Source organism: Bos mutus, chromosome 22, assembly GCF_027580195.1.
Source record: "Bos mutus isolate GX-2022 chromosome 22, NWIPB_WYAK_1.1, whole genome shotgun sequence".
Taxonomy (NCBI): domain Eukaryota; kingdom Metazoa; phylum Chordata; class Mammalia; order Artiodactyla; family Bovidae; genus Bos; species Bos mutus.
In genome coordinates, this window is record NC_091638.1 from 42,791,168 (window position 1) to 42,818,178 (window position 27,011).

The 27,011-nt window shown below is 36.8% G+C and overlaps 1 protein-coding gene across 14 annotated transcripts in view; it reads left to right on the forward strand.

Moving 5' to 3' along the window:
• CFAP20DC (CFAP20 domain containing) overlaps window positions 1-27,011 on the forward strand; it is a 267,642-nt gene that overhangs the window by 165,722 nt on the left and 74,909 nt on the right. For 10 of the 14 annotated variants that reach the window (XM_070359614.1, XM_070359613.1, XM_070359611.1 and 7 more), the window contains 2 exons: window positions 9,442-9,816; window positions 26,285-26,488. In XM_070359614.1, the coding sequence (XP_070215715.1) occupies window positions 9,442-9,816; window positions 26,285-26,488 (579 nt within the window). The remainder of the gene's footprint in view (window positions 1-9,441; window positions 9,817-26,284; window positions 26,489-27,011) is intronic. The other 4 variants (XM_070359625.1, XM_070359620.1, XM_070359612.1 and 1 more) reach the window with 3 other exon arrangements.

The window sequence follows — 27,011 nt, forward strand, 5'->3', positions numbered from 1 at the left end:
CTGTAAAATGAGCACTTGCTTTGAGCATCTGTACTGCTTCCACCCAGCTGTCAGCTCTCGTGCAGTAGTACCTGGCTAGTCTGGCAGCCACACCATTTGCCAACTGGGCAGGCCCATCCCCTTCCCATGTGCACAACTTACCCGAGCCAAAAGAATGACTTGGTGGTGGCAGTTTTATGGCAGATGGGAAGTGACAGTTCCATGGAAACTTTGAGGGAAGTATTAGTGGAAACTACCCTTTAAATAACACCACATTAGGAAGATACCTCTCCACCTATAATGAAGGATGAGCCTTGAGAAGAAGCAATAGGGCTTTTGGAGAAAATGAAGAATACTAGTTCTGAATATTTCAATTCATCTTCCCTTTATATGCTTTCTTTTGCTACTAGTTCCCTGGTGGCTCAGATGATAAAGCATCTACCTACAATGCGGGGGAGACCCAGGTTCAATCCCTGGGTTGGGAAGACCCTCTGGAGAAGGAAATGGCAACCCACTCCAGTACTCTTGCCTGGAAAATCCCATGGACGGAGGAGCGTTGCAGGCTACAGTCCATGGGGTCTCAAAGGATCAGACACAACTGAGCGACTTCACTTCACTTTTGCTACTAGCTACTCAACTTCTGACATCCTTCACCATTTATTATGCAGACATGTACTTGTTACCAACTACATTAAATTGAAAATTAATTTATTATGCATTTTCAAAGCTGTGATTGACATAGCTCTCTGGTCACCCCTGTGCCAAGACCATCAGAAGATGGCTTGAGTCTGTAGTGTGACCATCTCATTGCTAACACCTGCCCTGCTCCACCTTTAGTCAGAGCCTACCAAGAGTGGGCAGCCAAAGAAAAGGGCAGAAGCCTTCTATACCATGCAAGCTTTGCTGTTAGAGGCAATAACAAGATACAAACTAAAATACAGATGACCAACAAAAGTGCTGGGCTATGTTTAAACAAGTTCTACACATTGGCTTGATCCCTTTTTTATCAAATGGGTTTGTTTGGGGGATTTTTGTAAGTTATTTTTCTGTAGGATTATGTCTTCCATTTATTAATGATATAAGTCAATGGAAAATTAGATTACATATTATAAATGTTTATTTACATATAGTCTTTGAAGAAAAATCAGTTGATTTAGACATTCTTACTCTTAGTTGCATTATTTTAGAATGCAGTATTCTTAGAGTAACACTATTGTACCTAAGGAAAATATAATGTCATACTATAGATAATGGTGGACAAATTAGTAATAATTACATTATTTATTATGAAGTTTGCAACTTGTAGTTGAAAGACTATTTGGTGTTAGACTTCAAGTATTTTTAAAGGGAAATTAGATGTATTCATAGAATTGTTTAGCTTCTTCAGCATTATTGGTCAGGGCATAGACTTGGATTACCATGATATTGAATGGTTTGCCTTGGAAACAAAGAGATCATTCTGTCATTTTTGAGATTGCATCCAAGTACTGCATTTCGGATGTGTGTGGATGTGAGAGTTGGGACTATAAAGAAAGCCGAATGCCAAAGAATTACTGCTTTTGAACTGTGCTGTTGGAGAAGACTCTTAAGAGTCCCTTCGACTGTGAGGAGATCCAACCAGTCCATCCTAAAGGAGATCAGTCCTGGGTGTTCATTGGAAGGACTGATGTTGAAGCTGAAACTCTAGTACTTTGGCCACCTGGTGCGAAGAGCTGACTCATTTGAAATGACCCTGATGCTGGGAAGGATTGAGGGCAGGAGGAGAAGGGGACAACAGAGGATGAGATGGCTGGATGGCATCACTGACTCGATGGACATGAGTCTCACTGAACTCCGGGAGTTGGTGATGGACAGGGAGGCCTGCCGTGCTGCGGTTCATGGGGTCACAAAGAGACACGACTGAGCAACTGAACTGAACTGATGAGATGTATTCAGAAGCAAAAAAAAAATAGGCAAGATCATGTTATCATGATACAGAAAAAAATACACTTATGATGCTAAAGAGTAATTAAAATAAGCTTTCAGTGCTAAGACAATGGTCTTTGTAATTTAAGTTCCTTATCATCAGTTCACATTTGAGATCTTCATTAATGTGAAAGACTCAAAAGCATAGTTTTTATTTTTTCATATCGTTTTAATCTTTGCTTTACTATATATTTTATTACCTAGGCAGATATATAATACTAATTTTCCTGATACTCAATTAATTTGGAATTAGTACTTCTTATTTGAAGACACATTATGGAAATATATCTTGTGGTGAGTTGTAAAATCAGGACTACCATGTAAAATGAATTTTCTAGGAAAGCTGTTAAAACCTTTCATAGGATTATAGCATCTTTTAAAAAAAAGGGCATGTTACTATTATCATCACTATTTTGTTTTTTATGCCATTATTCCCAATGTGGCTTCAAGTATACATATCCAGTTTGTAATTTGAAATAGATGGCTTTATATTAATATTTTATTACTTCTCTAATTCAGTTTTTGTTTAGGGAGAGATATAGTCATTTTTCCCTAAACCCTGTCGTGTATCACATACTCTAAAGTAGATAGTTACAAAGCTAGGTAATTTGTCTTACGTAACAGTCCAAACAAGAATATTTGAGCCAAAGAATTATCCATATTTGGACATGACTTATGTAGACTGACTACTTACTATGTTCAAATTAGCTAGGAATCTTCTAGATCTTCTCTTCATTTAACTCTGTTGAAGCCTATCAAGGACAGATTTACAAACAACAAATTAAAAGGATCATTTTAGCCCTTTCAGCTTTCCTGGTATTGTTGCTTTCAAGGGTTGTTTTTTTAACACTCAGTAGTTAAACTATTTCATTTTTCTTCTTGATGGCATGCACACTGTTATCCTGTCACCCCTGCATGCTTGACTAATAATTTGGAGTTACATTCTCACACACATTTACATACTCACAATAGAAATGATATTTACTCCACATGAGGCCACTTATATTTCTGTGAAGCCTTTAAAAAACTTTAAATGTCAGTTTACTTCTTGGGAAAAAAATGGAAGAATTCTATTTTGAATGTAATGCTTGCATTTTTATTTCTGTATATCATGAGTTACAACATAACGTACTCTCTAAACCTATCAGGCAAATTTAATATTTATTCCATGTGAGTAATTCTTTTAGGCTGTTGGCATCTGCATATCTTTATTATTCTCTTTTGAAGCTTTTTTCCTCTCTGAAAAAGTTAGTTCCTGTAACTTGGCCCTTCTTTGGTATAGGCACATAGTGTAGGTTATAAAACTCTTTGTCTCCTTAAAATAACATCATACAGCTTTTGCTAAAAGATAAATATTTGCAGATAACTATTTAGTTATAAATAAGAATTTTCACAAAAAAAAATCTTTGCTTTATTCAATTAAAGAGCATGAAGTCTAGCTTATAAGGAAAATGTATTTTTACCTTAAACAAGTAAAGGAATCTCATTATCTTCCCCAAATATTCACATGATGATATTTGCCCATCCAATACCGTCCCTTTAACTTGTGCTGTGATTTGTCTGTGAGGCATTGCCAGCTACAGGTAAAGATGTTTCAGTTTAGTTCAGTTCAGTCTCTCAGTCGTGTCTGACTCTTTGCTACCCCATGGACTGCAGCACACCAGGCCTCCCTGTCCATCACCCACTCCCAGAGCTTTCTCAAACTCATGTCCATCAAGTCAATGATGCCATCCAACCATCTTATCCTCTGTCGTCCCCTTCTCCTTCTGCCTTCAATCTTTCCTAGCATCAGGGTCTATTCCCATGAGTCAGTTCTTCACATCAGGTGGCCAAAGTATTGGAAGTTTCAGCTTCAGCATCAGTCCTCCCTGTGAATACTCAGGACTTATTTCCTTTAGGATGGACTGGTTTGATCTCCTTGCAGTCCAAGGGACTCTACATAAATAATTTGCTCAGGTCCTTGTCATACCAAGCATGCTGCAAGTTAGTTGGCTGTTAGAAGCAGTCACATCTTCCTTTCATTTTATTTGGCATTATTTTAATAGTTTCCTATTAAATTCAAGAGGTAGAAGAAATACTCCTTAGGGACAGTTGTTAGTGAAGACTTTTAAGATACATTTGAATGGTCGATCTTGCTGTCATCAAAGAAGAAATTATTTTTTATAAAGATGTTATGACTGATACCTTTAGCTGTATTTGTGCAAATAATTGTGCTCTTTAGTTGACAGATTATAAATCTGCATCATGTCTATTGTCTGCTAGTGCTGTTCAACTAAAAGGTTCTGTCAGTTCACACATTTAGTCACTACAACATTGGACCAAAGTAGAAACTCCTGCTGATTCTATCTCAGTTACAAATTAAGAACTGCCATCAAAAGTATGTTTGGAATATTGCAGATGTGTTTGTTGAGAACTTTTAATAATGTTATATAAGACTTTTTTCACAGTGGACTGAATTACAAAAGACAATTGGAATATAAATAAATATGATCATCCACTTTTATTATACAAAGGCTAAAATAGAGTTCTATCCTGAAGCACTCAACATTAAAGGTGTGATACAAAAGAGCCTGGGTCCCATCTGCTCCAAATAGATGGCCCTCAAGAGTCATTAAAATTATCTTTTTAAAATTACAACTCGGCAAGAGCAATTCGTTTTGTGCATCCAGAAATTATTGTCCAAATGCCCATCTGCATGTCCTTTCAAGAAACGTAGTTCAGCAGAGGAAGTGCTGGGCCCTTGGGGAAATCATTCTCATCTTCAGCATACATATGCTGTGCTACAGTTAATCAGACAAACTCTATTGATGTTCCCGGCACTGGGGCCTGATTGAATATCTAACAAACAAATGTTTCTGAGCCCAGAAGACAAACAGTTCAAGAGATTTGGACTTTTAAAAAAATAAGTTAAATCAAAAAGATTTTGTATTTGTTCTTCTGAAAAACAGATGAACACATGATTGGTATATGAAAATGGCATACCAAATCCTTTACTACTCTGACAAAGTCTATTCAATTGCTATGCTGGTTTCCAGTAGTTCAGTGATAAACCAAATCAGTGAAAGTGGTTATTTTTCAATCAGATCATAGTAAATCAGATTATAGTGAACTTCTTAGGCATATAATAAATATATATGTTATTTAGTACAGATTAATCCAAAAGCATGTTGAGCCCACATGGTACATATATGAAAGTAATAAAAGTCATTTATGCCTAGATCATCTATTTTAGTAAGTCGAAACATTACTGAAGAAAAGAGGAAGGTTTTGTCAGTGCACCACTACTAAGAAATACTATTTTTTTTTTTTTTAGAAATACTATTTTTTATTTTCCATCTATTTCCTCTCTAAAATAGAAGCTGACCCAACTTAAAGTATTAGTCTTGTATATTGTCTTACCTTTCCCATTTATCCTAATTCCTCCTTCAAAATTGGGATAGATCAGATTTATTGGTTCCAGGGCAGCCAAAATAGGCAAGCCTTTTGTGCTCTGTCCAGATTCTGCACTTATTTGTCTTTTCCATGTATTTAAAATAGCATAGAAACATATTATCGTGAAAATTCAGTACTATGAAGAGAGTGAATGATTATCAGGAACACAGCTAAATCTGTCCATTTCTTGGCCCATTTCCAAATCAGGGTGTATCTTAGGGAAAATGTGAGAAGACTGTCCCTTTACATACTCATGAATAGTTCTGTGTATATAATTCCTGCCCATGCCATACAAAAGGAAATACATCTGAGTAAACTTGCATAAAGAAGAAAAGGCTGTGCTCTGACCTACTTACAGATGGAAAAAAATAGACTTGCAGGTAGACAAAAATACTTCTGTTGAATGTTTTAGTAGTGAAATTTGTGAACTGACAAAAACTTTTAGATGATCAACAGCACTAGCAGACAATAGAGATGGTACAGGTGTATACTTGGTTGTCAACTAAAGAGCACAGTTATTTACATTTGCTTGCATGAGTGCTAAGTCACTTTGGTCATGTCCAACTCTTTGTGACCCCATGGATTGTAGTCACCAGGCTCCTCTGTCCATGCAATTTTTCAGGCAAGAGTACTGGAGTGGGTTGCCTTCTCCCAGGGATCTTCTGACCCAGGGGGATCAAACTCGTGTTTCCCACAGTGCAGGCAGATTTTTTACCACTGGGCCACCAGGGAAGACCAGTCCTCATAATAGTACATCTGAAACTTTTAAATGAAATATATTTCCTTCTACCTTATGAAATTATTACTTTTGTAGGTATCTACCCCTCTGCCACTAGACTTTATGCCTCTCGAGGGCACTGTCCTTGTTCTTCTTACCTGTGTATCTTGTATATCATTTCTAGAAAATACCTTACACCTAATAGGAGCTTAATATTTATTGAACTAATGTTATTGTAAAAGCTCACTGTTTCCCCCTATGTCATATACAAAATGGAATCCCATAGTGATCCAGAGATTCTGATCCAAAGAGTTGTAATTATACCTTTCCCTATAACCAGCCTGTTTTTGTTAAGGGGAATCTGTTAGCCAATAATTTGTTTTAAATCTACAGTACATGTCCTTATTTTTTATTGTGAAAACATGATGGAAATGAATAAGTAAAGGGTATTTTGGTCACAGAAATCCCACTGTCAATTGTATATAACAATTATAAGAAATTAGACTGGATTTTTTTTAAAGAGTTGGAAAAGATATAACACTGTCTAACAACCAGACTGAATTGTTAAAAATCAATCCTAGTTCCACTAGCACTTTCTTAAAACTAAGGCTCGAAAGATGTTTGTTCTGTGTTCTGTTTACCTTTCTCTAGAAAACTGGCTAAACTTTTATTCTCTTTTTGTCTTTGTGAAACAAAAATTATAAGAGTCACCACTCCATTCTGTAGTAATTCAGAGCATGAGGTATTTTTCAGGTCTCTTGCACTCTTTCCAGTTTTCTGCCTGAAGGCAGAATTCTTCAATCATATAAACATCCTCAGGGTTCCCAGGATATGGTGAAGGACAAGCTTACTCAGTAAATGTACAGCAAAAAGAGTCGCCCAGTGCCTGCAGCTCAGCCATGTGGTACTTCACAAGGGCAGAGATATTCTTACACTTCTTATTTTTCCACTTGGGACATAAAGTAAGTCATGGACTGACACCCAATTACCATCTTTTCTTTCCCCTATCTGGCACTCTGAACAATAAATTTCTCCTCCATCATTTATAAGGAAATAAATATATCAGAAGATCAAGTCAACATAGACAAAGAAAACAAGACCCAGGATGAATACCAAGAAGAAATGTTTGTAAAAGAACCTTAGGCACTCTGCTGTTCTTTCTTTACTACAGATAACCAAGCTGTTTCTTAGGAGAGGTTCTTAGACCCAAGTATACCTTTCTTAAAAGCACAGTTGTCTGATAATCCCAACTGCTTTCCACAAGAAGGTGAATCATAAATGACAGGATTAGAAATTGCAGACTCCATGTAAAAGCTTCCCAAACGCACCAAGTACAGCATACTCTGGCTTCCACAGAACTCTCAAATCAGTCCTGCCTCCATTGTCACCACCATTGAATTACCACAGCCACCTCAGCATTTCTAATCATTACAATTTAATACTCTCATAATTGCCTCCCTTGCTACTATCTCTACAGACACTTCTGATATCCACAAACAATATCCACACAAACTCAAACTCATCCCCATGCCTTCTGTTTTGTGCCATCATGACATTCCCCAGCCCTGCCCCCGCCCCATCAAATTACTCAGTGACCCTTTGTTGCCTTTCAGGCAAAGATCCTGGATGGCAGGGTTTAACTTCTGGCCTGCCATTGTATTCCCACCATCTGCAGCGCCTAGAGCAGCACCTAGCCTATGATGAGGAAGAAAGGAAGAGAGACAGAACAGTGACAGACACACAGACCGATGAATCCTTTCTAATTAAAAGATTCGATAAATTCTTCTCTTGTCCAGTGCCCAACCTAAAGCAATTCTATCTCACCTTTACAGATACTTAACTTCTACCGAAACGGAAATTTCACCTCAGACAGTGATCTGTATCTTGAGGTGTATGATGGCCAAACATTCAGAAGAAGCTGACCAGTTTTATCAGTCATACAAATATTTTGTTTAAAAATGCCAAACTTTGGCAAAAGCAAATATTTGGTTCTATGCAGCTGTAAATGAAAGGATACTGGAAGAGCTTACTAAAACAAAATGTAAGATAGTACAATCTCAGACATCAGATAATGTCTTTAAATTGTACTCTGCTTTTATTATTTTTTCTGTTATAAGTTTACTTATTACACATTTAAATAGATAAGACAAATTAGAAAAATCTTATGACAAATATAAGTGATTATCACATTTACTTTTTATTTATATTTATTGTTTTATAGCAGGAAACTACCAAGTGAAATAGCACATATTTCTCTTTTTTGTTATTTACCTTCATGGCCATTGATGTTTTCATTTGTAGTATCTCCTTTCTCAGATTTTAAAAATTAAAATTGTTAGGGCTAATTTCAGAACTATACGTTATTAAAATGTTTCCAGCTTTTACTTTAAACTTTCCAAATGATTATATTTAGTGAGGTTCATGTCTTGTGGAAAAGTACTTTCTATAATTGAAATTTTCATTTAAGAAAAATATTTCACAAAACATGCTCTATTATCTATTGTTCTTTAACGGTAAAATTTCCATACAACAATATAAGGCTGAAATACTTTGATATGCCAGCGTGTTAAAAGAGTAGCATTTCCCTACTTAAATAAGGTACATTCTGTAAGTTCTTGTTCTTTTTCTTCTCATGGAATTAGCTTATCAGGAAGTTAAAGCATACAATTCCTAGATATTTTAGGTAACTTCTTATGTATCCTTCTTATGGACTTCCCTGATAGCTCAGTTGGTAAAAAATCCACCTGCAATTCAGGAGACCCTGGTGCAATTCCTGGGTCAGGAAGATCCACTGGAGAAGGGATAGGCTCCACTCCAGTATTCTTGGGCTTCTCTTGTGGCTCAGCTGGTAAAGAATCCACCTGCAATGCAGGAGACCTGGCTTCGATCCCTGGGTTAGGAAGATCCCCTGGAGAAGGGAAAGGCTACCCACTCCAGTATTCTGGCTTGGAGAATTCCATGGACTGTGTAGTCCATGGGATCACAAGTCGGACACAACTCTCTCTCATCTTGTATGGATCCTCTTCTTTTTTATACTTTCTTTGAAATGAATATATTTGAGCTATTGTTTCCTAAATGTACTCTTATTACTTAGTGGTAAAAATACATGCCTTACCAAGACCAGAGGCAAACATAGCAGGGCATCATAGCAAATGATTTATACCTGTTTGCATTGCTGTTTTTAGTTTTTTTATTTATTATTATAGAATAAAATTATGTGTGTAAGTATATGTATGTATCCTTTCACTTTATTAAGAGAATACATGAACTTATTAAGAACTTATATTCAGTAACTTATTCACCACAAGTTTCAGCTCAAAGTGATTTCCCTTTGTTCTTCTGTGTAGGATAACCACAGTGTCCAGGGTTCTCCAGGCCCAACAACTAGTCCTCCAGGGTTAACTCAGTTAAGTTTAGAGAGCATGCTGGGGAAGGCTGCAAAGTGTGCAAGTAAAGAATATCTAAAAAATGCGTATGCAGAAGGAAGAACTTCAGAAAACCAGAATTCCTTGGTGAAGCAGATAGATATAAAAGACTTTGAAACGAGTTTTGTGCCTAAACCATCCCTTTCTCCACCTGGAAGACATGAGTCATCTCCGAAAATTCCAGATCTTGTTATTAAACCAAAGGACCTACCAACCCATCAAGTGTCAGCTTCAATAAACAAAACCTTCCTAAAGGAAATTTCAGAGGAGAAGTTGAAACCAATTGCTGAGTTATCTGTAAGTGGTTTCATTCTGGTTTACATATGTGGGCAGTACATCCTGCTGGGTTCTATTCTGTTCTACTTTGCACACATTTTCAGCAGTATCTATTTTTTATCATTTTGGTGATCACTAATGTATTTTCTTTCCTATTTAGATGTGTTTTAGCTCAGTAACAGCAGCTGTTAAAGAGTATCTTGCACATCCCAGTGATAATAGAATGCCTCATGTTTTTAATGAGAAAGATAATTATCATAATAGTTATTTTTTATTTCCCAGTTAGTTCTCATAATTTGAGTTATCACTGCCTGCAAATTATAAATGAAGATCTTATTTTTGAGCCAAAGGCTTGCCAGTAAAATTGACAGATTTTCAATAACAATCTACATTAGGAGCCATAAAAACATCATTATTCTGTTCACTTTCTGGTCTCTTTACAGCCGTTCCCCAAATAATAAATGATATGAGTGAAGGTTAACAGTAAAGCAGTGTCATTGAATAAATCCCTAGGCTAGCCTGGTGACTATATTCATGTCCATCAGATTGATTTTTTTTCCTTCGTATGAGTACTTTTCTCCCTTCAGTTGCCCCATAGCTGCACTTAAAAAACTAGAGAACAAATGAGGCTATACAGAAAAAATGACATTTATATTCCTTTTTTAAGCAGTAAAGCTTTTTTTGATTTGCCATGTCCTAAGTATTCTGTATGTGTTACAGTGTAAAACTTTGGTTCAGTTATGTTCTAAGCATGTTATAGTGGATTACTTAGTAAGGTGATAGACATATATATATATATCATTACTGTCAACTAATATTTCTTTATTTCTTTGGATTTTGATAGTGATTGCATTGAATCTGTAGATTACTTATGATAATGTCGACATTTTAATAATGTCAATTCTTCCAGTTTGTGAGCACAGAATATCCTCCCATTTATCTGTGTCTTCTTCAATTTCTTTGAACAATGTCTTATGGATTGGAGGTCTTTCACCTTCTTGTTTAAATTTATTTCTTTTTTGTTGTGATTGTGAATGGGATTGTTTTCTTAACATTTCTTTCTTCTAGCTCATTGTTATTAGCATGTAGAAATGCAATTGATCTTTTTGTACATTGATTTTTTTTACCCTGAAATTATACTGTATTTGTTTTATTATTTCTAATGGGTTCTTTTGGTGAAGTCTCAAGGTCTTCCTGCGTATAAAAGGGCTCCAAAATCACTGTGGATGATGACTGCAGCCATGAAATTAAAACACTCCTGCTCCTTGGAAGAAAAGCTATAACAAACCTAGACAGTGTATTAAAAATCAGAGACATCACTTTGCCAACAAAGGTCCATATAGTCAAAGCTATGGTTTTTCCAGTAGTCATATATAGATGTAGGAGTTAAACCATAAAGAAGGCTTAGTGCCAAAGAATTGATGCTTTCGAACTGTGGTGCTGGAGAATACTCTTGAGAGTCTCTTGGACATCAAGGAAATCAAACCAATATCCTACAAGAAATCAACTCTGAATATTCACTGGAAGGACTGATACTGAAGCTAAAACTCCAATAATTTGGCCACCTGATGCAAAGAGCTGATTCAATGGAAATGACTGTGGTGCTGGGAAAGATCGAAGGCAAAAGGAGACCGGGGGAGGCAGAGGATGAGATGGTTAGATAGCATCATCGACTTAATGGACATGAATTTGAGCAAAGTCCAGGAGATACTGAAGGGCAGGAAAGCCTGATCTACTGTAGTCCATGGGGTCAGAAAGAGTCAGACATAGCAACTGAGCAACAGCAACAAATATATAAAAGCATGTCATCTGCAGATAGTGACAGTTTTGCTCCTTTATTTCCAATTAGAATGCCTTGTATTTCATTTTGTTGCTTAATTACTCTGGCTAGGCCTTCCAGTACTACATTGAATGAGAGTAGCGAGAGTGGTCATCCTTGAGCATCTTGTGTTTTTCCTGAATTTAGAGGGGTAGCTTTCAGTTTTTCACCGTCGAGTGTGATGTTAGCTGAGTTTGTCATATATGACTTAAATTATGTCAAAGTATGTTTTTTTATGTATACCTACTTTATTGAATAAAGTTTTTTATCAGAAATGGTTGCTGAGCTTGGGAGCCTCCGGCCCAAATGAACTTTAAATACCTGTCCACTCAGTAAAGTATTCTGGCTGAAAGATAGCGCTCTCTGATGATATCAGGGAATAATGAAAGGAGGAAAGGGACCAAAGTTTGGAGAGAGAGCAGGAGACTTTCCCTCACCCATTATCTTAAGAAGCTTTTAGGATAAGACAGTTCTCAGAAACCACTTGGGAAACCCTTCTTAGAGCTGCTCAGTGCAGATTGCAAACACAAGCCTGACAGGTATGTGTTCCACACGAGAGCCCTCTGAGACATTCCTCTTCCATTTGACAGAGCAATCACTTCACTGGAAATAGAGAAGGAGCTTTATCTTTTTTGAGGGGATAAAGACACAAAGGAACTACTTCCCTTTTGTGCACAGAGGTTTGACCTCAGTGTCAAAATTCAAGCTAATAAAATTCACTCTCTATCAGCCCACATGATCGTTACAATCTGTGACTCATGTTTGGGAGTGTGATAATCTCAGGTTAACAGGACATAAAATTATTGAAGGCATAGGCATTCTATCCCATTCCAAAGTGAATTTACAATGGGAATGAAGGGTTCTTCCAGAGAACCCTTGTTTTTTAAAAAAGAACTTCATGGTCCTAGTGAGAGGATTCTAATAATTGACATTCTCCCTGCTTGATGTGTGCTGCTAAAAATCTATGAAAACTAATTTCCTCAAGAATGCCGTGTGTTTACTAACTCTACAAAGGGATTTTTCTTCAGATCCTGGAAAACCACAGAGTGATTTAGAAAAATAAATAAATAACTGCCTTACTGAGATTTAATTCACACAATATAGACGTCAACGTTTTTCTTACAATGCTTACAGAATTGTATAACCATCAGTACTGTCTAATTTTAGATCATTTCATCACCCCAAAAGAAACTCTATACCCATTAACAGTCACTCCTCATACCTCCTTTCCCCCAAATTTCTGGCAACCACTAATCTATTTTTTGTCACTATGGATTTGCCTATTCTGGACATTTCACTTAAATATAATCATATAATATACAACGTTTTACGTCTGACTTCCTTAATTTAGCATACTATTTTCAAGGTCCCATCTATGTTGTAACACATCACCCCTTTATATGCAGGAATGATAAATCACTATATGGATATACCCTGTTTATTTGTCCATCTGCTGATGGACAGTTGGTTGTTTCCACTTTTTGGCTGTTATGAATTGATGCCAATATGAACATTCATGTCAAAGTTTTTGTGTGGACATATGTTTTCAGTCCTCTTGGGTATATACCTAAGATTAGAACTGGTAGGTCATATGGAACTTTACATTGTGACTAACTGCCAAACTGTTTTCCAAAGTGTCTCTACCATTTTACAATTCCATGAGCAATAGGGCAATTTCTTCACATCATAATCAACACTTCTTATTGTCTGTCTTTTTTATTTAAGCCATACTAATGTGTGTGAAGTGGTGTCTCAATTGTAGCTTTGGTTTGCATTTCTCTAATGACTAAACATATTGAGCATCTTTTCATGTGCTTATTAGCCATTTGTGTTTCTCCTTTAGAGAAATACCTATTCAAATCCTTTACCTATTTTTTAATTGGATTTTTTGTCTTTATATTATACAGTTGTAAGAGTTTGGATACAAGTTCTTTGTCAGATATATGCTGAGACAACCCCAGTCTGTAGGTTGTCTTTTCATTTCTTGATGGTGTCTTTTGAAGGTCAAAAGATTTTAATTTTTATAAAGTCTAGTTTATCTGTTTTTTCCTTCTGTTGCTTGTGCTTTGGGAATTACATCTAAGAAATCGTTGCCTCATCCAAAGTCGCAAAAATGTACTCCTGTTTCCGCTTCACTCTGTGATCCATTTTGAGTTAATTTTTGTATATAGTGGGAAATAGATACTCACCTACAGTTTGTGTTTTTTTTTTTTTTTTGCATGTTTGTATTCAGTTGTGCCAGCTCCATTGGTTGAAGGACTATCCTTTCCCTATTGAATTGTCTCGCACCCTTTCTAAAAATCAGTTGACCATACATGTAACAGTTTATTTCTGACCTCTCAGCTCTATTTATTGTATGTCTATCATTTTGCAGTGCTACACTGTCTTAATTCCTATAGTTTTGTAGTATAGTTTTGAAATCAGTAAGAACTTCATTCTTTCTTATCTTGATTGTTTTTGCCATGCTGAGTTCCTTGCATTTTAATATGAGTTTGCTGATCAGCTTCTCAGTTTCTACAAAAGAGGCAGCTGGGGTTTTGGTAGGAACTGCCTTTAATCTTTAGGTCAATTTGAGGAATATTTCAATTTTACAGTCTTTCAATCTTCAGTATTTTAGTCCATTGGCTGTTTTTCCATTTCTTTGTGTGTTTAATTTCTGTCAGCAATGTTTTATAGTTTTCAGTGTACAAGTCTTGCACTTCTCTTGTTAAGTTTATCCCTTTCTTATTCTTTTTGATGCAATTGTGAATGTAATTTTTTCTTAATTTCATTTTTTTACTTGTTCATTGCTAGTGTATAGAAATACAATTGATCTTGCAACCTTGCTGAACATTTATTAGTTCTAATAGTGTTTTTGTGAATTCCTTAGGATTTTCTATGTATGAGATCATGTCACTGCAAATAGAGATAGTTCTATTTCCACTCCAATCTAGAGGGTTTTTTAATTATTTAAACATAGTTTGTTTACAAGATGCCTATCTCTGCTGTACAGGAAAGTGACTCAGTTATATACATATATACATTCTCTTTTTCATTATGGTTTATCACAGGATATTGAGTATAGTTCCATGTGCTATACATTAATGGATATTTTTTATTTCTTCTTAATTGCGTCCACAAATGGATTTAATTTGGGTGAAAACATTTTTTTCTTTCAATATATATAAGATTTAGTACTTAATAGAGTGGCCCCAATATTGAATTCTAACACAGACATGGTGTATTCAAACAGGCCTAGAAAGATTCTGTTGGTATGATTCATAAGAAATGTGCTTGATGCAAGAACATTTTGAGAATTATTGTGGAACTAGAAATCCATTTAATATTAATATGAATGCAGGTGTGAAATTAACCTTTGCTGGCTAGCATTGTAGTCCATATATGTACAGTACTAACATCTATGGGGGTTTCTACCACTTAAGTTCGGTTTCTAAAATACAGGGCCTCTGGGGAATGGGATATACTTATTCCAGTTCTACTTCTAAATAAGTAAGAGCATCTGTTCTGCTGACAGCCTATCAGATCAGATGTTCTTCTAACTGCTATAATACACTGACCAAGAAAGGTGAGGCCTCTCTCCTCAGGAAGCTTGTATCTGTTGAAAGATACAGACAACAAGTAAACAAGTATATAAAATGATTCTAAACTATGATAAAGACTTGGGAAGGAAAAAACAGGGTGATAGAGTGGTAGTTTGGGCAGAATTGTGAGTACTTTACCTAGTATCTGCCTGAATGGGTGACATTTTAACTAAGATTGTTTAAGATGAAGGCAACCATGCAAAGAACCAGGGGCTAATGTTTTAGGCATCAGGATTAGTAGGTTCAAAGCTCCTGAAATGAGCATCATTGAGGAATAAAAGAGGCTCCTGGAGCTGGGACATATGGGCAGGCAGAAATTAGAAGAAGATGAGAGCAGAGAGGTAAACAAGCCCAGATCATATAAAGTCAGGAAGCACATGGTGAGGAGAGTGGCCCTCATTCCAAACGCAGTGAGTGGTAAGTCTTTGAAGGTTTTTAAGCAAGGCAGTGACATTTATATTCAGTCTCCTTTGGCTTCCTCCAGAGTAGATGTAGTAGGGCAGACATAGAAGCAGCGAGGGCAGTTGAGGCAGTACTCTTGGAGTTCAGAGTGGAGATAAAGAGAAGTAGCAGATTACTGGAATAACTGGGTGTAGCACTGATAGGATGTAAGAAAAAGGAAGCAGAATCTAGGATTCTTAAGAATCTAGGAAACTTAAGTTTGGGACTTGAACAGTCAGATAGTTGTGTCAGTCTGGGCTGTAGCAGATTGGATGTATCTGAGTCATCAACTTAGTCATCAGGGTACCACAATCAGGAACTGTAAATGGACATTTCTAAAATCTGTGCTCTCTGAAAGTGCTGACGTGAAATAACTTTATGGCAACAGTAAAAGGCTCTTACAGAAGGAGGTGCAGCGAAATTGTCTTCCTATCCCCCTGATACGGAAGAGTACTAGTAATTCTAAAGGAACACTTACTGAAACTAATTTGCTAACTGCTTGGTAAACTTCTTTCTGGCAATGTGTTATTCATATTTTAATAGAGTTCTCTATTATTAAGTTCAAATATTTTTAATTAAGAAAGAAATACAGCCCTCTGGGTAATATTGCAGTCATATATATAGCTGGTAATTAAACTTTTCCACATGTATAACTGCATTCAAATAATTTTGAATGAATCATTTTAAACCTGCAGATGTCATTGTGTGCATCTTAAAACAAGTAAACAAGACATGTATAGCAATCTTTGTGGTTCCAGAAAATGTTAGAGCTTACTGAAGAATTATTTCATAAGAAAGACAAAATATGCTACCAATCACAAATTCAGGTATTTTTTTTTAAATGCTTGACTTTTATAGAGAAAACATTGTAAAATGAATCATATATAATGAGCTTAATTTTCACATTTCCATTTTTGAAAATCAGAACTGAATTATGGAAAGGCCCTTTTTTAAAAAGATATTTTAGGCTGTGATATAATGTGAGCAAATTTTTCTTTTAATTTTCAAGTCATTTTTTGGATAATGAAAAAGGATTAATTGCCTCCCTGATAACTTGAGTCCCAGTATTGGAGCAGTGAATATCTATCTATATCTAAAAATATCATATATTTTTAAAGTTATAACAGTTTGCTATTCAGTGAAATTTATGCTCAGAAAACTTAGAAGAAAATAAATTTGTAAGTTATTTTAAAGTTCTAAAGGCATTATTCCATTACATAAATATTTGCATTTTCTAAGGTACCCTTTGCTCAAAGTGAAACCATCTGTCTGTCTTTGAATTTGTCATTCAAGTATGCCATTTGCAGTTGTCTTTCCAACAATACCACATTGTTTGAAGAATTCATAAATGTCTTTCTGACCCCTGACTTGCTTCATCAACAGCAGTATTCCAGTGTTCCAAAACACCTGTCTTGGGGGCAGGTAACTCTGTATATCAGACATCATCCTGGTCCAATTGTGCAGACTCTCTTAGGGGTAACTCTCCCTCCTGCAGCAGTTTCCACCATAGGTACCCACTGACCTCATGCTGCCTTGAGCCTTCCCCCTTGCAGCCTTTAAGACCTTCCCCAATCAGGGCTCTATGTCATATCTACCCACATTTTCATTCTTCAAAACAGATAAATCAGGAGCAGGGGACACCATGGTTCAGAGCCCCAGCTCAAATCAGCCAGACTTGATTTGAGTCCTAGCTTTGCTTTTTTTAGTTGTGTGACCTTGGACACATTTCTTAACCTCTTTGTACCTTGGTTATATCATGTGTAAATTTGGAAAAAATAACAATACTTATTCCACAGGGTTTTTGTAAGTATTAAATGAGATAGTACATGTAGAACACTTAGCCCATAATCCAACAGGGTATTTTCTTATATCTATTTCTGAGTAGTTAGAACCTGTCAAATTCAAATCAAATTCTCAAAACTAATTATTGAGACTGTTCAGTAAATGATGACTATATATGCTTTTTGTCCTTTGCTTATAGTTGAATCAAGTGTTAACAAATGAGTAAATTAATTCTGCTAGGTAATGTGTTGATATTTTTTCAAGGATACACTGAAGAGAGAAAACTGTTTAGAAGCGGGCTGTGGTATCTCTCCAGTCCTCCCCCAGAGACCACCCTCAGTGTGCCTGCCATGTTCCCAGAGCTGAATTGGAGATGCGTAGCTTCATGATTGATAGAGCAAACTGAACTTGGGCAGGACTAGTAGCATTTCATAAACCGTAGTGTTATCCATGGGAAGAAAGTTTCATTTATTAAATTGGACATTCCTGCCAATTTATAGTCTTTGGGAAAAGAGTCTGATGTTTGATGTTTTGTTGAAGCTGCACTCTTTCCTTGTCTCCGAAAAAAAAAAAGGTCATTATCTCAGTCTTATCTGTCAATGTATTGCTGGGGATATTGCTGAAGCTACAGAATTTGGCGATTAAATAACATTTGTGTCACCAGTAGAAGTATTTGAATTAGACATAGAAATTTCCCAGGTGGAACGCGTTTCTAGCCCTCTGCCTTCTTTTTGAATATTTTTCAGTCTGACTGATATATAGTGTGGTTTGTTTATTTCACTTTCTTTGTATCTAGTGTCTAATTTAGTTGCTCACCAGGGCAAAATGGTCTCGAGTAGATGTGTGTTAAAATAATTTAAAACGGAATTACAGTTGAGATCCAGGTGATGATATCGAATTGCAGAAGTTATTAGGATATGTTTATGTCTCCATTTCTGAGTAGTTGTGCAAACAACATGCCATTTACTTTGATAAAGAGGAGCAGTTTCAAATTCTCAAAAGTTTCAGAAGTTGTAGCTAGAAAGTCTTGGCAAAAATTGAGACTATCAGAAGTATGAATCAATGAGAAGACATTAGTGGTTTAACCAGCACACTTTGGCATTTCATCGTCAGTTCTCCAATATTCTAATGCTAAGGGTTAGATGGCATCCTACTAGTTACGTGTTTATGGAAGAAATCCATCTTCTTTGATGTCTTGGTTTTCCTAATTCTAAAGAGGAGCAAATTAAATAAATTTGTCATTTTCCTACTATATGCAAGAGATACTAGGCTGTTTTCTAAGCACATTGAGATCGAGGTCTTTGATCTCAGTCAGACTTGATTTGAGTCCTAGCTTTGCTTCTTTTTAGTTCTGTGACCCAGACACATTTCTCAACCTCTTTGAACCTTGGTTATGTCATGTGTAAACTTGGAAAAAATAGCAATATTTATTCCTCATGGGTGTTCTAAGTATTAAATGAGTACATGTAGAACATTTAGCCCATAATCCAGCAGGGTGGCTTTAAAGATCAGGAGTACTTGCTGTGTGCCAGGCTCTCTACGGGTGTCCCACACTATCTCCAGTCTCCATCTCCCCCCTTGAGAGGACTTACTTCTTTGACAGACAAGGAAGGAGAGAGATTTGGCTTGTTCACATATAATAAGTGACAAGGCAGAGTATCAAACCCAGGAATTCTGGCCAGAAAAGCCTGTAACTCCCACCACACTGGACCATCACCCCTAGTTAAAGACCACTGAAAAAATTCTGTGATCAGGTGGCAACTTAACTTCTATTGCCACTTAAAGCTTTATAGTATTTTAATGTGCAGATACTGCAGATGTTGGTTTATCTGTCGTTACTGTTTTACAACCAGTTGTATATTCTAAACAGTTCAAACTTATCTAAAGGTGTCATCTTCCCATTCCAGAAGCATCCGTTGTCTTACCTCTGCTATTTTCATCTCTATAAGAAATTTTATTGTTTTCCTTTTGATTCTTTAAATAATTTTTAAACTACCATTTATTGAATGGCTTTATGCTTGTTCAGTGTACAAAACTACAATCACCTTGTAGATGGCATATCCTTGGGCATAATATAAAACCTCTTCAATTGGCTGTTAGTAGATTCCTTCTAGTCTATTATTGTTAAAACTTAGAAGTTAAATGCTGGAAAATTAAAAATTGTTTATCAGTTGTTTAACGTTAATAAGAGCACAGCTGTGTTTGTCAGAGATTTCTTTCTGAAAATTAGCAAGCTGACTACCAAGGCAGAAATGTATGGAAGTATATTTCTTTTTAGGTCATGGATTAAAAGACTGTTCTATACAAATTTAGCACATGAATATAAAGATTTTTTTTTCTTTAAATCCTTTCATGCCAAACAAAAGAGAGAGGAGAGCCACATATACAAGATAGAAGTTATCTCTTTGCAAGGAATTTTAGCACTATTGGATTTAATTACCCAAGAATTCTTTACCTAAGACATTTTGGGAGATTAGTATTCCTGAATAATGAAGTATGGATTGAGTGTCTCCAGGTCACATGCCAAAATTTTTGTGACAGACGTTTCAGAGGCATCATTGGGTTTGGTTATGCCTGTGTCCATGCGAATGCTGTCAGCGTAAAACATGTTCTAGGTTCAGACCAGTTGGTTCTTTTGGATAGCCTGACTCTTGATTTACACTGTGCAAGTTGACACTGCATCTCTTACATTTAGCAAAGTTTTTCAAGTTGTACTGTGGCTTGGTCTTTAAGTTTTGATTTATATCTTTGCATGGTGAAGACACATGGTGAAAGCTACCATATATTGCGAATGAGTTGTGTGTTCAAGTATGTGCCACTCACAGCTCATGTTTGTGGCTTCTGTCTTCTCTTCATTCCTGTTGTTAGTCGGCCAGTGCCCCCAATGAATCAGAGCAAACTCTTATGTGGGATAAGTAGCTTAGGAATTTGAAGCAAGTCTTCCAAGGAGTGCTCGTTGGAGAAGAGATGTCCTAGAACACTAATTTACTGTCAGCTATTAGTATTAAAAATGTCAGTGTAGAGATTAAACACTGTCTGCAAATAGCAGTCAGGAGGAGATTAATCTTCAAATGCCAATTAAAATCTAAAATTAGTTTTGGAAAATGGACTTCTGCTTTTCTTGTTGTCATGTTGAAGTTCAAAAAAACTTCCAAAACTTTCTAATTATATCTTTTTAAACTCTTAACAGTAAATACAAATTTGAAACTACCATGATACTGACTCCCAAAAGGAAAATTGCCTTTTTTCCTCCTACTGATACAGTTCATAGTAAGGTGCCAGTGAGTAATAACTAATCACTTCTTAGGAAATCTCTTTTTGATTCTCAGACTTTTGTGCTCTTGTTCACAAAGAAATATGCATATCATGAACACATACTTTGAAGATTTTCACAAACTGAAGGAACTGATCATCATCTGAATCAAGAAAGAAAACAGTGTCAGCTGCCCAGCAGCCCCACTGTCCTCCCTTCCTGTTACTATCCTGTGCTTTCGTGCCCTCAGGACTACCCCCTACCCGCCAAGACTGGTTTTACCAGTGAATGCTCCCTTACGTCTGGGTTCTCTGGCTCAGCATTTCTTTTATAAGAGTCAGTATATCACTCATTTCAATGCTATATAGTACCCTCCTGTGTGGCTCTCATACCATTTATTTACCCATTCTACTGTTGGTGGGCATTTGAGTAGTTTCTGTTTGGAAGCTATTAAAATTATGTCTTGTGATAGAATCCTAGATTTTTTAATAAGACTTGGGCAGGGAAGTAGAAGCCATCTGGTCTTATAAGATTTAAGTTAAATTCTAGGTATTTTCATCTTTGTTACTTTGGAACAGTATTATAGATTTCATTTCTAAAACAGTATATATTTAAGTAAATAGTGCTTTCTATGAATATGAGCTCCATATGTCTAGCTTGCCCCATGTTTTCTTGCCTGATGCTTACAGTAGGCTTCCCTATCACGCTTCCAATCAGTCCTTCAATGCCAAGCTTAAAGACCATCTCCTCCATGATGCCTGATCCTACAGGAAATGACCTCTCTCTTTTCTGAAATACCAGACTATTTGGTATATCTACCTTTTCTCATGTTACCTTTCATATCCTAAGAGCCACCATCCCTTTTGTAGTAGTAGTGCCTTTCGAGTCTTGGTTTAACTAAAAGAATACAAAGAAGATTGCTTGTTAGAGCTTTTACTAAGAGTTTTTACAACATGATGTCCCCTGTGTCCTAGGTATCAGGCACTGTCACAATGCAAACCTGATTCAGAGTCTCGAAAATGTTACAGGCTCCAGAGTGAGAATAATGACCCAATTTTCTCTCAGTTCTATTACTCTCCCATCCGTGTAAAATAGGAGGTTGGTCATCTCATTTTATTAACCCATGGCCATGTCTGATTCTGCCTCTACACCACCATTGTAAACTCAGCCTTGTGTCCCCCTCAGTTCAGTAGAGTTGGTTCTTAGCACAGATTCTATAGGCAGAAGTTTGCTCAATTAAGCTATTCCACATTAAAATCTTGAGAAGACAGATTAAGCGGAGGGCTTCAAGTTGAAAGATTATTTTTGTTTGTTGTGTCTTATCATTTTGCTGAAGTTACCGGTTTTCCTTTTAATCACTATCAAAACTCTGTGTGATTATTAATACCATACATCAGTATATGTTTCCTTATTGTATACTCATTTCTTTAGAACTCTTTATCCCTCCTAGATTGTAAAACCTGTGAAAGCAAGGGCCACATCTTAACCTTTGTAGCTTCACAGACTTACATTCCCAAAACTGTCTGAAAAAAGATCAATGAAAATGAATGGATTGAATGGCTTTATAAGGGAAGGACTTGCCTGGGAATCTAAGCACAGCTGAATTATATAGCCCCAAGCCCATTACCTGCTCCTAAAATAAATCTGATTGATATTGTCTCTCCTCTGTCCTACAAGGATATTTTGAGACAAAATTGGGTTATACGTAACAGTTTGAGCCTTTCAGAGATGGAATTACATAAGGCACTTTGCCTCTTAGGAGTTGCATAATTTAGTTAGATGACATCTTGTGCTGGGTCTACTTTAATGTGAAGACTTTATTGCAAGCCTTTATATTTATATAAATTATTTAGCCTTTTCTGGGGTTTTGGAATGGTTCAAGAGATTTCACATCAAGAATACATCAAGGGACTAAGTTAATTATCTCTCCGCCACCAGTTGCTCTATTCATGACCCTGGTGTCTCTGCTCACTTTTGGTTTTGTGAGGCTTTTTTCTAATTTTGCTGGGCAGTTGCATCTTAGTCACATCTCTGTTGTAGTATTGATGATGATACATTATAATAGCCTGATTTTTTTTAATTGAAGCATAATTGCTCTGTAATTTTGTACAAAATTTTGTAAATTTGTACAAAATATATATAATTGACATAAATATATGTCAATCCTACTCTCTCAATTTGTGTCACCCTCTCCTTCCCCACTGTGTCTACATGTCTGTTATCTATGTCTGCATCTCTTTTCCTGTCCTGAAAATGGATTCATCTGTACCATTTTTCTAGATCCCATATATATGTGTTGACACCCAGTTTATAATACCTGTTATCTCTCCCTTTCTAGACTGTGAGCTCCATGAGAACAGAGATGTGTCTCATTTTCTTTATGCTCCTAGGTCCTAGCATAGTACAGAATAGGTGAAAGGGGCCAGAGGAAATGAGAGGAAAGAATAATAACAACAGGGCACAAATCATCAATTTGGAGACACTTAGTAGAGCTGTTTGTCAGGTACTGTGCTAAGCATTTGGTACTCAGTATTTTAGTACACTGAAAATCCCACGAGTTACATACTATGCTCCCATTTTACAGATGAAGAAACGAAGGCATGGAAAGATAAAGTGATTTTCCCAATCACATACAGCTGGTAAAAGGTGAAACCAGGGCCCAGACTCAGATCTGTGTGGCTTAACCACTGGCCCGTTAGCTCTTGTTTTTCTGTCTTAGCACCCAAGGTTGTACCTCAGGCTTGTAGATTAAATAAATAAAATGGCTGAATTAATCATACTAAGTACATATAAAAGTTTTATTCTTAATAAAAATTGTGAAAACAAAGTTTCCTTTTTCATTTTAAAAGCATGTATCATCAGTGCATACCTGTGTGACATGTTGGGCTTCCCTGGTGGCTCAGTGGTAAAGAATCTGCCTGCAATGTGGAAGACCCAGGTTCGATCCCTGGGTCAGGAAAATCCCCTGGAGGAGGAAATGGCAACCCACTCTAGTATTCTTGCCTGGGAAATCCCATGGACAGAGGGGTCACAAGAGTTGGACACGACTGAGCAACTACACCACCACCACGCGACATGCCAGAATGTTCAGTTCTACTTCTTGACAGAGAAACTGAAGGGCAGAAAGTCATGTGTTTACTGTTGACCCCAAAGTCAAATGGCTAGTCTTTGTTTCACATCTGATTACTGAACTACTTTTTTTTTTCAATTGAGTTATAATTAATTCATATATCTAGATCCAGCACTCCTTCATGCTCGCTGTATATTTCTAAATAAAGTCTTGCATTGAGTTAGCAAAAAAAAAATAATAATAATAATTAATTCATATACCATAAAGTTCAGAAGTTTTTAGTATATTCAGGACATTCTGTAACCATCACTACAACACAGCCTGCTTTCAGAACATTTGCATCACCCCAGAAAGAAACCCCTTACCTGTTAGAGATCACTGCCCATTCCGTCTCTCCTCAGTCCCTGGACAACCACCTGTCTCCCTTCTATCTCTGTATACTTGCCTTTTCTGTATATTTCATATACATGAAATCATATAATCCGTGACCTTTTGTCTCAGGCTTCTTTCACTTAGCATAATATTTTCAACATTCACCCATCTTGTAGCATGTATCTTTATGGCTAATAATACTCCATTGTATGGATAAACAAAAATCCATTCATCAGCTGATGGACATTTGGTGGTTTCCACTTTTGGGCTATTATGAATAATACTGCTAATCATTCATATGGAAGTTTCTGTACGCATGTATATTTTTAGTTCTCTTGGATATATCCCAGCAAGTGAATTGCTGGCCCCAGGGCCCATGTTTAATGTTTTGAGGAACCACCAAACATTTCCAAAGTGGCTGCACCGTTTTATAATCACAACCAGTGATGTGTGAGGATTCCAGTTTCTCCGCATCCTTGCCAGCACTTGTTACTGTCTGTCTTTTGTATTATAACAATCCCAGTGGATGTGAATGGTCCCTCATTGTTGTATTGATTTGCTTTCTCTAATGACAGTGATGTTGGGCATCTTTTTGTTTATTACCCCCCTATTTATTTTGAATTTAAATTGTTTTTATTTTTCCCTTTTTAAAGTGCCTTTTTTGGGAATATAAACTTTGTTTTTCTTCTTGTAATATCTGTTTTATTCAAAGAAGTCTCTAAGCATATTAAATGCTCATGGACTCATTACTCATGACATCCATTAAGGGTGTCAAGCAGCTGAAGCCATGAACTATAAGAATTTAAGTGAGTTTCCATTGAAGTGAGTTTCAACTTCACAGAAAATCTCTACATCACATTATTAGATCACAGGCTTTCATAACCCCAAAGTTATGATGATGATAATGCTTTATTAAAAAGCTTTTAGTGTCATAGAAACACTAAGAATTTTTTTCAATTGTTATTTTCTTAACCTTTTACATCCTGATGAGGCAGAAGAAAAGACAGTAGCTATCTCAAAGAGTCATCCAAGAAAACAAATTTAGAAATTTGAATATCTTAAAATGTCTTATGTATCATGGAAAAACTTTTTGAGCATTATCACTGATTCCAGATGTACAAAAATATTTCAAGTTTGTTTTCAAGTTGTATGCCAGTCCTGGATGTAAATCACACTGCTCATTCATATGTGATGCTAACATTTCAGCAATGTTGAAGTTAATGTTAGCTACCAAATTTGGTTTAAGCCAGAGAAAAGGGAAGAGGTTTGAAAATTCCATATGCCAGTTTCTTCCCTATACATTGAAATAATATTTATACTAGCTCTGAAGATTTATAGTAGTAGACTTGACAGATTACATATGTATAGTAAAGTCCATATGAATTTAAGTGTTTATGGTAGCTCTGAGGTCTTTCTGGCTTTCAGACCTTACATGTTCCCATCTTCAGTTCATATTTTATTTGGTGGCTTTTAACATTAGTTATCTTCATTCTTACTGTTAGTTGAATTTATTTGGTCCTAGTGTTCACACTGATGAAATTTGTCAATTCTCTTATAAACCAGACATTTTTATGGAAGGTGATTTTTTCTTTTACAAAAAGCTGTTTTGAATTTTTGTTTATTTAGTCAGTCCTCAAATACTGGCTGGGCTCCAGGTGTGAGAAATACAATGGAAGTAAGACAGTCGTGGAGCTTGCCTTTGTAGCACTCACACACTACCTGTGGACTCCAAAACCAGTTAGGTACCTGCGGCTGTGATGGTGCTAAAAATGTACACTGTAAGATTCTCTGAGAGCACATAATGTGGAGGAACTGACCCAGTTTTGAACTGTCAGGAAAAGCTTTTCTGAAGAAAAACACATAATCTGGGCCCTAAAGGACAGCTGGGCATTCGCACACAAGAAATGGCGTGTGCACAGGCACTAAGGCAAGAGTGGGTGTGACGCTTTTGAGGACCTGAATAGAGGACAGCGTGGCCGGCACGTCAGGAGAAGGAGACATGATGAGGCAGCCGGCAGGGGCGGCATATAAAGGCCTGTTAAAGATCTGGGCCTCTGTCAGTGGGGAACCACTGTAGGGCTTAAGGCTGTAGAGTAGCATTCACAGAAGCCCATAAAATTAAGAAAGGCCAAGTGACTCATTGCTCTTTCAATTTCTTCTCTCTTGCTCAGCAGTATGACTGGAGAAACTATCAGCCCAGTGAGATTAGTGAATCTGAGTTGCAAATGCTCGCCAGCCTACGGCGGCAACAGAATGAGGAACTGGAGGATACTGGGGCTCCCTATGGCCTGAGCGCATCCCAGGTTGACAACTGTAACGTCAGCATAAGCACCAGCAGCGACGACACAACCACGTGGAACTCCTGCCTGCCACCGGTGAGTCCAGGGGTTTGCGACTCTGTTTACTGCCTTAATCAGGGATCCAGCCTCTCCGTAACAAAGCCCAGCCTTGCCTGGGAAAAGTAGGGCTGAATGAGAATACTTCCCATGAAAACTGTTCTGAAATAGTGTTGTAATACTGGAGGCATTGTCTTGTTTTAAATTATTTTATTTATCTTCAGATAATGGGCTTCCCTGGTGACTCAAACGATAAAGAATCTTGCCTGCAGTGCGGGAGATCTAGGTTCGATTCCTGGGTCGGGAAGATCACCTGGAGAAGGCCCTGGCAACCCACTCCATATTCTTGCCTGGAGAACCCAATGGACAGAGTAGCCTGGCAGGCTTCAGTGCATGGGGTTGCAAAGTGTCACTACTAAAGTGACTTAGTTTGCACCTTCAGATAATGTATGTTAATTGTGTGGTGAGATATAAAACCCTACATGAAAATGAAAGAAAAAGAATAATTTTACTATAGACTCTAGGTATTTCATTGCATTCTCAGCTCCCTAGCACAAGCCCT